The sequence below is a fragment of the Otolemur garnettii genome, unplaced genomic scaffold (assembly GCF_000181295.1).
Source record: "Otolemur garnettii isolate 467f Iridium unplaced genomic scaffold, OtoGar3 scaffold00083, whole genome shotgun sequence".
Classification (NCBI taxonomy): Eukaryota; Metazoa; Chordata; class Mammalia; order Primates; family Galagidae; genus Otolemur; species Otolemur garnettii.
The window spans coordinates 3,940,425-3,953,305 of NW_003852478.1; the positions used below are offsets into that span (position 1 = coordinate 3,940,425).

The 12,881-nt window shown below is 39.5% G+C and overlaps 1 protein-coding gene across 3 annotated transcripts in view; it reads left to right on the forward strand.

Annotated features, from left to right (window-relative positions):
* The window catches only part of GABRB1 (gamma-aminobutyric acid type A receptor beta1 subunit), a 400,370-nt gene that overhangs the window by 369,540 nt on the left and 17,949 nt on the right, over nucleotides 1–12,881 (forward strand). For 2 of the 3 annotated variants that reach the window (XM_003794587.2, XM_012808081.1), the window contains 3 exons: nucleotides 7,570–7,707; nucleotides 7,806–7,958; nucleotides 11,142–11,386. In XM_003794587.2, coding sequence (XP_003794635.1) covers nucleotides 7,570–7,707; nucleotides 7,806–7,958; nucleotides 11,142–11,386 — 536 coding nt within the window. The remainder of the gene's footprint in view (nucleotides 1–7,569; nucleotides 7,708–7,805; nucleotides 7,959–11,141; nucleotides 11,387–12,881) is intronic. The other variant, XM_012808080.1, reaches the window with a different exon arrangement.

Consider the following 12,881-nt stretch of genomic DNA (forward strand, 5'->3'; position numbering starts at 1 on the left):
ATAAGAGGTTGACTCCAGAGTTGTCTGTGGCAGGAGAGAAGCGTCTGCAAATACCTGGTGTGAGAGCCCTCGGGTAGGGCAGCGAGCCAGCAGGTGCCAAGACGGGCCTCGGATGCTAACCCAGCAGCATCCGCTACATCAGGCCTGCTGACTGCCTACTTGAAAGTGGGCCACCTGCCATCACAAAGCTAATGACAACGGCATAATGAAGTCGGAAGCTACAGGTGAATCCAGCCCCAGATTGAAACAAGGGCACAGGGTTTGAGCTATAAATAGTGACTCTTTGCACAGTGAATCTCTAGACACTTGCTTAGACCTCCCGCCTTAAAAAACACTTCCTGGGCACATATTTCGTGCTGCTGACTGAAAGCAAACCGCATGCAGTCCAGCTGAGGAGAGGACTGAGGCACCTATAGGAAGGACCTGCAGGCCCCAGAGCCCTCCCCAGGAGACTGAGGGGGGAGCAAGGTGCTGAAACGCAGGCTCCGACCAAGGCAGATGAGAAGACAGCTTCAAAATTGGACTGTTGTGTCTTAGCTCTTTAAAGGCTTAAAAAAAAAAAAAACCTGAATGCTTACTTTGATTCCATCTGTCTCTGTGGAAAGCTCACCTTTTGTGCCATCTTTCTAAATGGATGTTACTGAAGCATCTTTCATCACACAAAAAGGTCCATATGGGAGAAATTTCTCCCTGGCCTGGCGTCAGCACTTCACTTTCTTCCAAACCGATCTGCTCGTTTTGATCTCATGGGCGTCGTGAACTTTTTAACTGATCTGATTTTGTGTTACTTGATAGACAGCAATTCTGTGTATCTGAGGAGACAGGTCAGAAAGCAGACTCAGCAGATGGAACCCAACAGAAGGCAGGCTGGCCCTCGCTGCTGAGCTCCCAAGGTTCCCCCTTTCTGACCTAGCTCCTCACCCGGGACCTTCCTTTGTCACAGGGTCACACCGTCACACAAATGTCCACCCAACTGTATAAAAATGTCAAATGTATAGGAAGGGGAGTTCCCTCTCTCCTGGAACCTTGGCCGCAACACCCCCAGGCTACCTCTGAGGAGTCTAAGCTGTGGGATGGTGAGAATTGGGGCAATCATGATCCCACTACTGCTCACAGACTTTCCCTGAATAAATCCCATGCTGTATCTTCCAGAGGTATCTAACATCTCACTGCTCACGTGGAGAACACATCTATAGGACTCTAGCATTTTCTTGTTTGTAATTTAACTTTCTGATTATTAATTTACTCACATTATTCAAAAATTTAAAACTAGGAAAAGTATATAGTCAAAATTTCCCCTCTTATCTCCAGTAGCCATCTGCCTCATGTCCCATAGAGGGCATCATTTCTGCTAGCTTGTTGTCTGTCCCTCCAATCTTCTTATAAATACACAGACATTTGCAAATGTGTCTGCCTTTCTCACATTTTGTACACATATATTAGTGTGTTGTAACACTTTTGGCCTAAACGTTGGTTATGTCATTTAATTTCAGGTTCATGTGCAGGTACAACCAGGTCACAATATTTGAGTTTGTTAGGGAGAGTCCCTTTTGTAGTTGGGTCCTGCACCCAAAACGTGTACCATCCATATACCCCCACATTATGTCTATTAAGTGAGAGACATACCCTCCCAAGTCTCCCCCTTTTCCTTCTCCCTCATTCCCTCCCTCCAGCTTGAATTGAACAGTTTTTCTCCTGTGTGGGCGTGAATTAGATCATCTACCGGCTTCATATTAGTACTGAGTACATTGGATACTTACTTTTCCATTCTTCTGATGCTTTACTGAGAAGAATGTGTTTCAACTCCATCCAGGTTAATACAAAAGATGTGTGGATTGGGGGTGTTTTCTATATTATATGTAAGAACTCCCTCATTCTTTTTTTATGGCCTTGTAACAGTCCATTAATGTGCTATAATTTAGTTAACCGTTCCTCTGTTGAGGGATGTTCATGCTGTTTCCGATATTTTGCTATTAGAGCAGTTTCTTAATGGATAATCCTGTATATGCGTTGTTCATAATTGCGCAATTCAATCTATAGGACAAATTTCTAGAATAGGAATCGCTGGTCAAAGGGTATATACATTTATACTTCTGATCGCTGAAGCCCAACTGCATTCCACATGGATTATCCCAAATTACACCCTCACCAGCACTATGAGAGTATCTGGAGAATCTGCCTCTCTGTGGGCTGAGCAACCACACGTGTTACCACTTTCTAGGGGGTTGTCAAGTAATGGGGGGAAAAAAAATCTATCTTTATATAGTTTTAATTTTAATTTCTCTCCTTATGATTGAAGTTGGGCATTTTTACTTTTCAACTCTCCTATTATCATTTTGTCATTAGGTTTTTGGTTTTTCTTCTTTTTTTTTTCAGTTTGTGGATTTTTTTATATAGGTGTTTCAAAAGTTACCATACATACAAAAATTATAACAACAGGTACCTTGGAACACGTTCACCAAGAGTAGAAGAGAAGACTTCATGTGTGTGTAGAAATCAGTCACTAGGCAGGGCCTGTGGCTCAAATGAGTAGGGCACAGGCCTCATATGCTGGAGGTGAAGGGTTCAAACCCAGCCCCGGACAAAATCTGCAAAAAAAAAAAAAAAAAAAAAAAAGTGGTCACTAATACATAAAGAATTATTGTAAATATTTTGTAAAATTTTATAATTAATATTTTGTAAGTAAAAGTACATTTAGCTACAGTTTCCCATCTCCCCCTGCTGTGTATGGTAACTTTGAGGGGCAGCCTGTCTACTAAGAAAATTAGCTCTTACCTGCAGTATATACTGCAAGTATTTTTGTTCCTTATTTTCTTTTGACTCTATTTACAGTGTTTGGGGCATACTTTTTTAATGTAGCCAAATATATCAATTTTAAGACTTCTAAATTATTTGTCATAATTAGAAGGGCCTCCTCCATGCGAGATTATAAAGAATGCTCTCCTGTTTCCTTTTAGAACACTCATGGGTCCATTTTCTAAATCTACAATGTATCTGAGGTTTACAGTAGTATATGGCATGAAACAGAGGACCAAACTACTTTTCTGAGTAGTCCTCAATTTTTCCAAATGATTTATTAAACCTTCTTTTTCCCAATTATTTGAGATGACTTATTTCATACACTAAATTATCCTACATATTTGGCTTAATTTTGAGTTTTCCCTTTGTCTACAATTGCACTAAGATCACGTTGTTGCATGTATTAGGCTGGTAGGGCTAGTTGTCCCATATTTCTCTTATTTTGTACAGTTTTCTTGGATTTTTCTGAGTTACTTTGACTTTAAAATCACTTTGCCTCATTCCCAGAATAAACACCAATCCCCACTGGTGTTACGCGCCTTAGGCAATGACATTGAATTGTGAAACATGTGACGTCACCTTCTTGTTCAAAAATAGGATGTGACTCTTTATTTGTTCCAGGCTTCTTTTGTGCCCTTCAAATGTGTTTTAAGTGACATCAGCTGTGTCTGTGTTTATTGCTAGATATTGTTGTCTATTCTAAAGGGGCCTTTTATCCATTGTGTAAGTTATTTTTATGTATGAAAGTTATCAACTTCTGTATGGTCATTTCATACACCATTACTCTACCAAATTATTATTGTTTGTAATAGTTAGTTATTCAGGTGATTCTTTGGGGTTTACTGGGTATACAATTGCATAAGTTGCAAATTCTGAGGGTTTACCAGCAGGTTTCCAACTTTACCTCAACTTCTTTCTCTCATCTTATGCATTGGTCAGTATTTCCTGAACAATGCTAATGAAAGCAATGATAGTGGACACTCTTAACTTGTTCATAATTTTCATGAGGAATGTTCTATTGCTTCTGCAATAAGTATCATCCTCACTTGGGGACTGAGATAGACATATATTATCATGTTGAAGAAGTATCTATTCATATTCAATGAGAAATGTTTGCTTCATTAAAAGACAGGCTGGATGGTGAATATTAATTATCAAATGCTGTTTCAGATCTATGTAAATAATCACATTTTTTTCTGCTTAGATCTGTTAATATGACATATATGGCTAGATTTTCTAGTATTATACTATTTACACTCAGGATAAACCTCATTAGTTATGCTTTATTATTGAAAGTACTGCTGGATTTTGTTTGCTAATATGTTCTGCTTCTTTTATGAAAATAATTTAGAAATTTTTATTCTCAGTCTATACACTGAAATTGTTAAGTAGTGATAGCATTATCGGCTGTCAGATGTCTATTTGTAAGGGGTGAAATCAAGCTGTTTTGGTTTTCCATCTCCCCTGGTTTGAGCCTTAAACATCCTTCTGTTTTTCTACAAGAATATTAACCATTTCATTCAGATTTTCAAATTCACTGGCACAGAGTTGGCAGTCTTAGGACTCTTCACAGTCCCTCGTTGTGAGGTGGATTCCCTTATCTGCCTTGAGTCACTTGTTGGATTGGAGTCTTCTGGAGAGCAGTTCCTCAAACGGGTACCAGGGTCATATGTTCTCTGGATCTTTATATATTTGCTCTAGAAAGAAGGATATTCTGGCAGGGAATTGTACTCTTGGGTCTCAGAGTTGCTGTCCTTTATGCTGATGTTTTAGAGGTTCTGTACATATTATGCCATAGTTTTTTTCTTTTCCAGAATCGCTTATAAAAAGTCCAATACTTTTTCCTTTGAAAAGACCTTATACTCGTGGTTGAAGGGCTCAACTACAACTTGGACTGTACCTAAACAAATGTAAACAATGTAACCTAATGATTTGTACCTTCATATTAATCTAAAATAAAAAGAAAGTACCTTGTACTTTCTGTCGTGAAGATTGCCAAATTATTCTTATACTCTTGTAATTTAAGAATAATGTCAGAGTAGTTTATTTACTCAGCATAGGGAAATCTGTGTTTTCTTTTTGTTTTTATGGCCCCTTCTCCATATATGTCTCTTCTTTCAGAAATGCCTTCTGTTCATATCTTAGATTTCCTACATGAGTCCATCAAGCTTTTGTAGTTTCTTCATGCTTTCCGAATCTCTTTACGTTCATTCTTTTTTCTGAGATAGGTTTTAAACATTGTCTCCCAGGCCACTAATTCTGGCCTCATCAGTGGTCATCTTCTCTTCAATCATCTAACACATTTTTTAATTCTGGACGTTCTGCTTGTCTTTCTTCTCTAGGATTACTGGGTTCCTTATATATAATGCTTTTTCTTGCATGTCCCTTGGGGTTTGGGCCCAACTGCTCGAGCACCTTAAATGGAAAGAAAGTTCTGGGTGAAAAGCATGGTGAACTCCAGGCAAGTTGCCATCCCCTGATGCGTCAGGAGTTTCTCTCTCTCCTTTCTCTCTCTCTTCCACCTTCTCAACTCCCCATAGCTCCTTAAGGGACTAAGATTGCTGTGACAGTCACACAGAAGGCAGCACCCTTTCCTTATTTAGAAAGCCAAGACCCATGGTACTTAGCTCTCTCCTCACTGTCATTGCTCTAATCCCCACCCAAGGGCTCCATGCTGCTGTTGCCCAGTTCTCACTGGTCACTGAAGGGAAAATCATCCCATGATGCTGTTGTCCACTGGATCTAGACAGGGCTGGGTCATCACATTCCCCAGATGTCAGTTCCTGCTGGGCTTAGGAGAGAAAATGCATGGGCTGAATTGGAAATGAAAGAGAGGGCATCAAGTTGAGTTTAAGTTGTCATATTGCCACTATCCATTTCTCTTCAGAAAGGAAATGTGTGTTCTAGTTACCATGAATGGGGTCCATGATCACCTGAATTGACATTCAATTCTGTCTATCTGTCCATCTAGATCTATATATTCCTGTGGAGTTTGCTCATAGATTTGTATCTGATTTTCAAAGAGATGTTTAGAATCACAGTCTCATAGAAGCATCCCCAATATGCCACTTAGTCTCAGTTTGTTCTAAGTCCAATAAGTAAAAAGGGTCTCACACCCTCTCATACATCAGTAATTACATCTAGAAGAAAACGTATTCTGTTTCTTGGTCCACACTTGCATCATCATAGAATGCGTTACTGGATAAAGAAGACAGCTCTTTAAAGAGAGGACAAGAAGACATGGAAGGATATAGTTGAAAAAGAAATAAACTGAAACCTATTACAATAGTAACCTCCACGGGGTGGCAAAAGGTGAGAAATGTGAAACTGTTGTGAGTTCAGTAAGTTCGGAGATAAGAACTCAAAAAAGAGCTTTTTGAAGAGAAGTTAAAAAACTTTAAATCAGTGAAAACACCTTTGTTTCCCCTCCAAAAATGGTGAGGTGGAGAAGGAAGAATAGCTTAAAATTTCTTACATTCTTGAAGTAACAGGTTGATGGTGACCCCTTGTCATTTGACATTCAACTTCTAAATTTCAAATATGTGTCATTATTTTTTAGCTCTTGTAAAGTTGTTCCTGGATTTAATCAAAAGGTCAGCATAATGTCTGCTACAAAGAGCTTACCTGGTTACCTTTGAAACACAAGCCCTAGTAATTCTGATGGAAAAAAAAAATTTTTGATGCTTTATTATTTGAAGTGAATATAAAGAGATAATAAACTTAGAAAGATCTGCTTTGTCTGTAGTTGATAGAAAGGGGAAAATATGATTTTAATTATGTCTTAAATTATTTTCTTTTTTTAATTTCAGAAAATTACAAGGTATACACATTTTAGATACATAATTTGATTGTACATGTTTTAAGTCAAACTTATAAGTGTATGCACTTTGAATTATTTTTGGATTTTTTAAATATATCCACATATTCTTCTTGTGCAAGTTATTCACACATGCCTACAACCCAGCTAGACCACTGGCAAGTGAAAATAGAACAAGAAAGACATGAGGCTGTCGACATAGGCCCTTCCTGCTGGAGAGCTGAGGGTAGAACCGCCCACAGTGCTCTACTCATTCCCCTGAAATGACCGAAGCTCACCCTCATAAGTATAAAGATATGAAAGGATTACCAAAAATTTCTACAGTCCTAAAATTTCACCTATATTTTTAGCTATAATAATATTAGCTATAATCAAAGGATATGAATAGAAGCCTGCCTAATTTTCTAAAAGAAATGTGCATTTATTTTTAAAGTGTGTTGATCATCTAATATGGGTATATAAAAATTTGGTCTTTCATTGTGCTCCATCATTTTACCCTTTCTGCTTCCATTTTAACAAAAATGTGCTCAATTATTCCTGTTTGCTGTTATCGTCGAAATCTATGTCCAGATTCATGGACTCCAGCCATCCCCGATTTAACCAAAGAGTGAATGTTGTAGACACATGGGGAACAAGGATGCAGCAGTGATATCAGATATCCTTAAATCAACCAAAGCCACGTCCACCCAAGCCAGAGGCACCTGACTTCTCAGTGCGGCTGCTATGGCAGCCCTAGAAAGAGCCCTCCATGTGTGACCTACAGGCACCCCTAGAAAGAGCCCTCCATGTGTGACCTACAGGCACCCCTAGAAAGAGCCCTCCACATGTGACCTACATGGGTCCTAATTTAAGGCATTGCCATCTTGCCATTTCCTCCTGGGGATTTTCCCTTCAGCTCCCCATCTTCAGAATGAATTTCTGAGCTCTATTTATGCTGTGTTTCTTGGTTTCAGATGGCTATACCACGGATGACATTGAGTTTTACTGGAACGGAGGAGAGGGGGCAGTAACTGGTGTTAATAAAATTGAGCTTCCTCAGTTTTCAATTGTTGACTACAAGATGGTGTCCAAGAAGGTGGAGTTCACAACAGGTGAGGGTAAACACACATAAGGTGCTGTGAAAAGGAAGAAGATGGTTCCAATCAACTGATGATCTGATTGTCTTTTTTTTTTTCTTTTTTCAAATCAGGGGCATATCCACGACTGTCACTAAGTTTTCGTCTGAAGAGAAATATTGGTTACTTTATTTTGCAAACCTACATGCCTTCTACACTGATCACAATTTTGTCCTGGGTGTCATTTTGGATCAACTATGATGCATCTGCAGCCAGAGTCGCACTAGGTAATGCATTCCCAGCACTGCCCAGAGCTAATGGGCTTTATTTGCAAACAAATAACCAATATTAGGAATTACAGGCCAGGGCTCTCATATAATGAGCCAAAGAATTAGATTACCAAAAAGTCCTTGAATATAAAACATCTAAGTATAAGCATGTTTACAATAAATGTTTTATAATGTACTGTCTTTTTAGCATTTTACCAAAATAAAAAAAAAAACCCTTGGAGTACAATTAGTTCTATGTAGGTATTTCGTGGGATTTTAAATTCTCATGACACTAACTTTTGCCAACTAATTTTTATGATTATTTCCTCTTCAAACTCTGTTTTTGACAGCAGGGGACACTTATAATATTTTATTTTCAAATGGATTTTGAGAAAGCTAAACTTAAGGCTACGCCAATTGTTGGGAAATATATTTTTAATATTATTAGTAACTACAGTTAAATTAGTAACTACAGTTATATTAAGCTGAGTCCCTTTTAAAGGGAGCTTATCATGCTTAAATAAGGCACAAATAATTCACCAACTATATTAATGATCCGTGGCCAAGAAGGAATAAAGAATGATTTTCTTCTTGGGGGTACAAGAGTCAGAACTAATCTTACCATGCTGGAGTAATTGATGAAAGCTGAAAGGCTGTACTACATATTTGGAAAGTTGGAATGTGTAGGGTTGACCTGACGAATCTGGGCATGTGTAGCTATACTTCATTATTTGATCACAGAGCCATGTCAGTTTTCACTTTCTGGGTCTCTCTCTCTCTCTCCCTGAACATCTACCACTACACACACTAGCACTAATTCTGTGCTAACGTGTGACATCACTTCTCCTTGGAGACTACTGAGATGCATTAGATGATCAATATACCTTTTCACGACTAGAATAATTGTCATCTCTACAGCTTATTTTTATTAGCTGAATACATAAGGCTCATGGAGTCAAATGTTTGCAGCCCTTTATCAATCTTTGGACATTCTAAGATTATGTAGGTATCTTTGAACGTTCTAAGATTATAGAAAACAAACAATCCTCTCATACATCTGTATCTGCACATACTACAGGAATGTGAATATGCTTAGGTACGTATGTATGGTTAAGGAAAAGACACGGGTGCGTCCACAGCGGGGAATAATAACTAGCAAGTTCATGAATTGTGGTTCTCTTCATATACTTCTCTCCTCAAAGCTAATGAAAATTCCATTAGAATTATTAGATCTGCCAGCATATAAACACACTGTTTTAGCCTATTCTTTGGAGTGTAAAACCTGAGATTTTTTTTTAACATATGTAATTTGAAATTCACATTCACTTACTAACACTTTTTGCTTAAAAGGTTAAAACGAGGATTAGAAGCAAACATGCTGTTAGTGATTTCCAGAGTGAACTGTTCACTTCTGTCGAGCACACTAGCTAAAATTATATGGGGTGAAATTTAAGGTTTTATGCAAAGAAGTAAGACCACTCATGATGTTATTTCATATCCGTCGAGGACAATAGAATTCATCTTCTATCTGAACCATTTTGTATAGTAGTCCTGGCTTCCTCTCTTATCTGTTCTGCTATGAGTTGAAACGTCAAATCAAGGAAACTACATGCTGAGAATAATCTGATTGGCAACTGAATACCACACGGCTTTCCCTGTATTTTATTCTGTTGGCTTCCATTCCCCTTGCCAGCCCTCTTTCATCCTTACTGTCCGTTTCACACTTCCTGGCTTTATTTTTAAGCACTGCCATCAAGTTTCAATTTCACCTTCTCATCTCTCTGCTTATGTTCAATGCCGTTATGTCACATCTTCCTGCTTTCTCCCTCTGGCTGGGTCACCTACAACAAAGGAACTTATCTCAGTTTCTGTTTACTCAGCTATAAAATGAGAATAATGGACTTTTCCTATTGTACTCAGCAAGTTTTTATGACAGCCATATAAAACGGTTTATAACTGCAAGTGTTTAAAGACCATATAAATGTACAATATGAGCATTGCAGCATGAATTATCTACACGAGATTCCAACTTCATTTTCACATCTTCCTTTTCCCAATTATCATTTCATTATCACCATCATCAACACAAAATATTTATTATGCAGCCACACAGATATTACACTATTAAGAACGCCATCTTTAACAAAGTAGATAAAACAAAATCTGCCTTTGATGAGCTTAGTCTTAAACTTCTTCAACAAATCCAAGTCCAGTTTTTTAAGAAGTTTTTTCCCCGGGTGGCACCCATAGCTCAGTGGGTAGGGCGCAGGCCACATACCCTGAGGCTGGTGGGTTCGAACCCAGCCTGGCCTGCTAAACAACAATGACAACTGCAACAAAAAAATAACTAGATATTGTGGTGGGCACCTGTAGTCCCAGCTACTTGGGAAACTCAGGCAAGAGAATCACTTAAGCCCAAGAGTTTGCAGGGAGCTGTGATACCATAGCACTCTACCGAGGGCAACAGCTTTGAGACTGTCTCAAAAAAGAAAGAAAAAGAAAAAGTTTTTTCCTGCCAGCAGGAAATTAATTTATTCTAAACTCTGAAACCAAGAAAATGAGGCAGTATTTGAAAAATCAAAGCAACAAGATTACTTTATACCTAAAAAGAAAAAAACAGATTGGTACTTGATTTAAGTCATGAAACTTCTCGTATGTGTCTTCTTTTGGTGACATTTTGCTGCGAGTGACACCTAGCTACTTTTAAAGGCGATACTGACCTTGTGACTTGAGTGCATTATAGATTCATGGGATGAAGTGGTCATCAGCTCAAACTGGTCATCAGCTTTCAGGTTAGAAGAAGCTGTTGTGGGAATTAGTGTCAGGGTGACAGAGTGAGGAGGGGGACAAGGAAGACGCCCGGAGAAGGAAACAGAAAGCTACGTCTGTGTGACGGAATGAGACATGGACAGTGGGCTCCCAGTGGGATTTGGATCTGCCCGCCCATCTGCCTGTCTCTTTTCTTTATGTATACTTTTGAAAAATGTCTTCATCTCATCATTAACTGGACATTCCATTTTATGAGTCATCAATGGGCAGCTATATACGAGGTTGCTGTTTTGTCTTCCAAGACGTCTGCCCTTTGTGCAGGGTTGTGTGTCGTGTCACTGCCGTCATTCTGGTGCACAGTGAGGGAATGGCATCTGTCCTCTCCTTCTTGAGAAGACATGTCTCCAGCTAAGCCTTGTCTCTCTGTTCCAGGCATCACCACCGTGCTGACGATGACCACCATCAGCACTCACCTCAGGGAGACGCTGCCAAAGATCCCGTACGTCAAAGCGATTGACATTTACCTGATGGGCTGCTTCGTGTTCGTGTTCCTGGCTCTGCTGGAATACGCCTTTGTCAATTACATCTTCTTTGGGAAGGGCCCGCAGAAAAAGGGCGCCGGCAAAGCAGACCAGAACGCCAGTGAGAAGAACAAACTGGAGATGAACAAAGTCCAGGTAAGGGGTTAAGTATTCCTAACAGTGCTTTCATAACTGAAAACAAAAATGGCTTAAAGTATTAGTTCACCCTTAATAAGCCAACCCTTTATTATACACACCTGAGGACTGAGGCTTGAAGGAGTTACTTCTGTTGAGGGTCATGTAAGATTAATAACAAAGCTAAAGCAGCAACTCAACCCCCGTCAATCATTATTTATTCTAAACTATCTGCAAAACTCTATGTAAAGAATGACCCCAGGTCAACGTGGTTGGTAAAGAAATGGCAGCACTAAGGGGATATGCTCTGCCCCCCTCCGTGCAGATGAGACACCATGGTCACAATCGCAGAAAGGAATCAAACTGCCAGGGGAGTTCTGCCCCTTCCTGGCTCCATAACTTCAGGCAAAACAACTTATTACATCGTCTAACCTCCGCTCTCAGGGTCCTCATCAAAATATGGAGATGATTACAGTGTACCTATCACACAGAGTTGGTGTAAGGACTAAGTGATTTTCTTTAATGTCTAGTATTTGGAACAATACTTGGCACATAGTAAGTACTCAGCAGGGATTATCTATTGCTGTTACGAGATATTTTTACCATTTTTTATTTTTTGCTTTTCATTGGTAGGCTTTATGACCTGCAGTATCACTGGGTGATACTAAATTAAAATTATTAGTCTGTTTGTTTTTAAAAAACGTCTCTCTAGCCTCTGCGCCTGTGCCATTTTTCAATGAAGTCAATTTACCATTTGGTATGTTGACATAGTCTGTCTACCACGAATCGTTATCAAGATAGCACACAGGTGACAACTCAGATACTTGCTCCTTTAGGCACTGTTGTGAGCTCTGGGGACACTGCTCTGACTGAGACAAAATTCCTTGCCCTCACGGAGCTTAGGTTCTAAGATGGGAAGACAGGCAATAAATACAAACAAGGAGGGTAATTTCTGGTGCTAGTAAGTTTGAGAGAGAAAGTAAAACAGAGTAGTGAACAAGAGTGTGACCGATCGGGGTCAGATTTGAGGGGGGAGGACGTCTTGGCGAGGTGACCAGGGAGACCTCTCTGAGGAACACCAGTTGATCTGACACCTACGTGAGGAGAAGCAGCTAACCAAGCCGTGTCCATTCCAGGCAATGGAGATCGCAAGGGCTAAGGCTCTGAGGCAGGAATTCCGAGTGGCAAAGTGTTGAGAGGAGGCCACTGCGGCAGGAGCACCGCGATTGAAGGAGAAAGTGCGTTATGAGATGTGCTTGGATAAAGAAGCAGAAGCCAAGTTAGGAATCTTCAACGTGTCGCTTCATGCTCTCCACGAGGATAGCAAGTTAGACAAACGGTTTTAGGAAATTTATAAGCAAAGAAAACCCACAAATTCAGCCAAATGGTTAAAATTTAAAGCAACCCTTTCAGATAACTCTTACTTTTATGGGAAACACTATACTTACTGTTATGGGTAAAGAAGTACGCATATCTGCTCTTGAGAATCTTCTGATCTTATTGGGAAGGAATATTG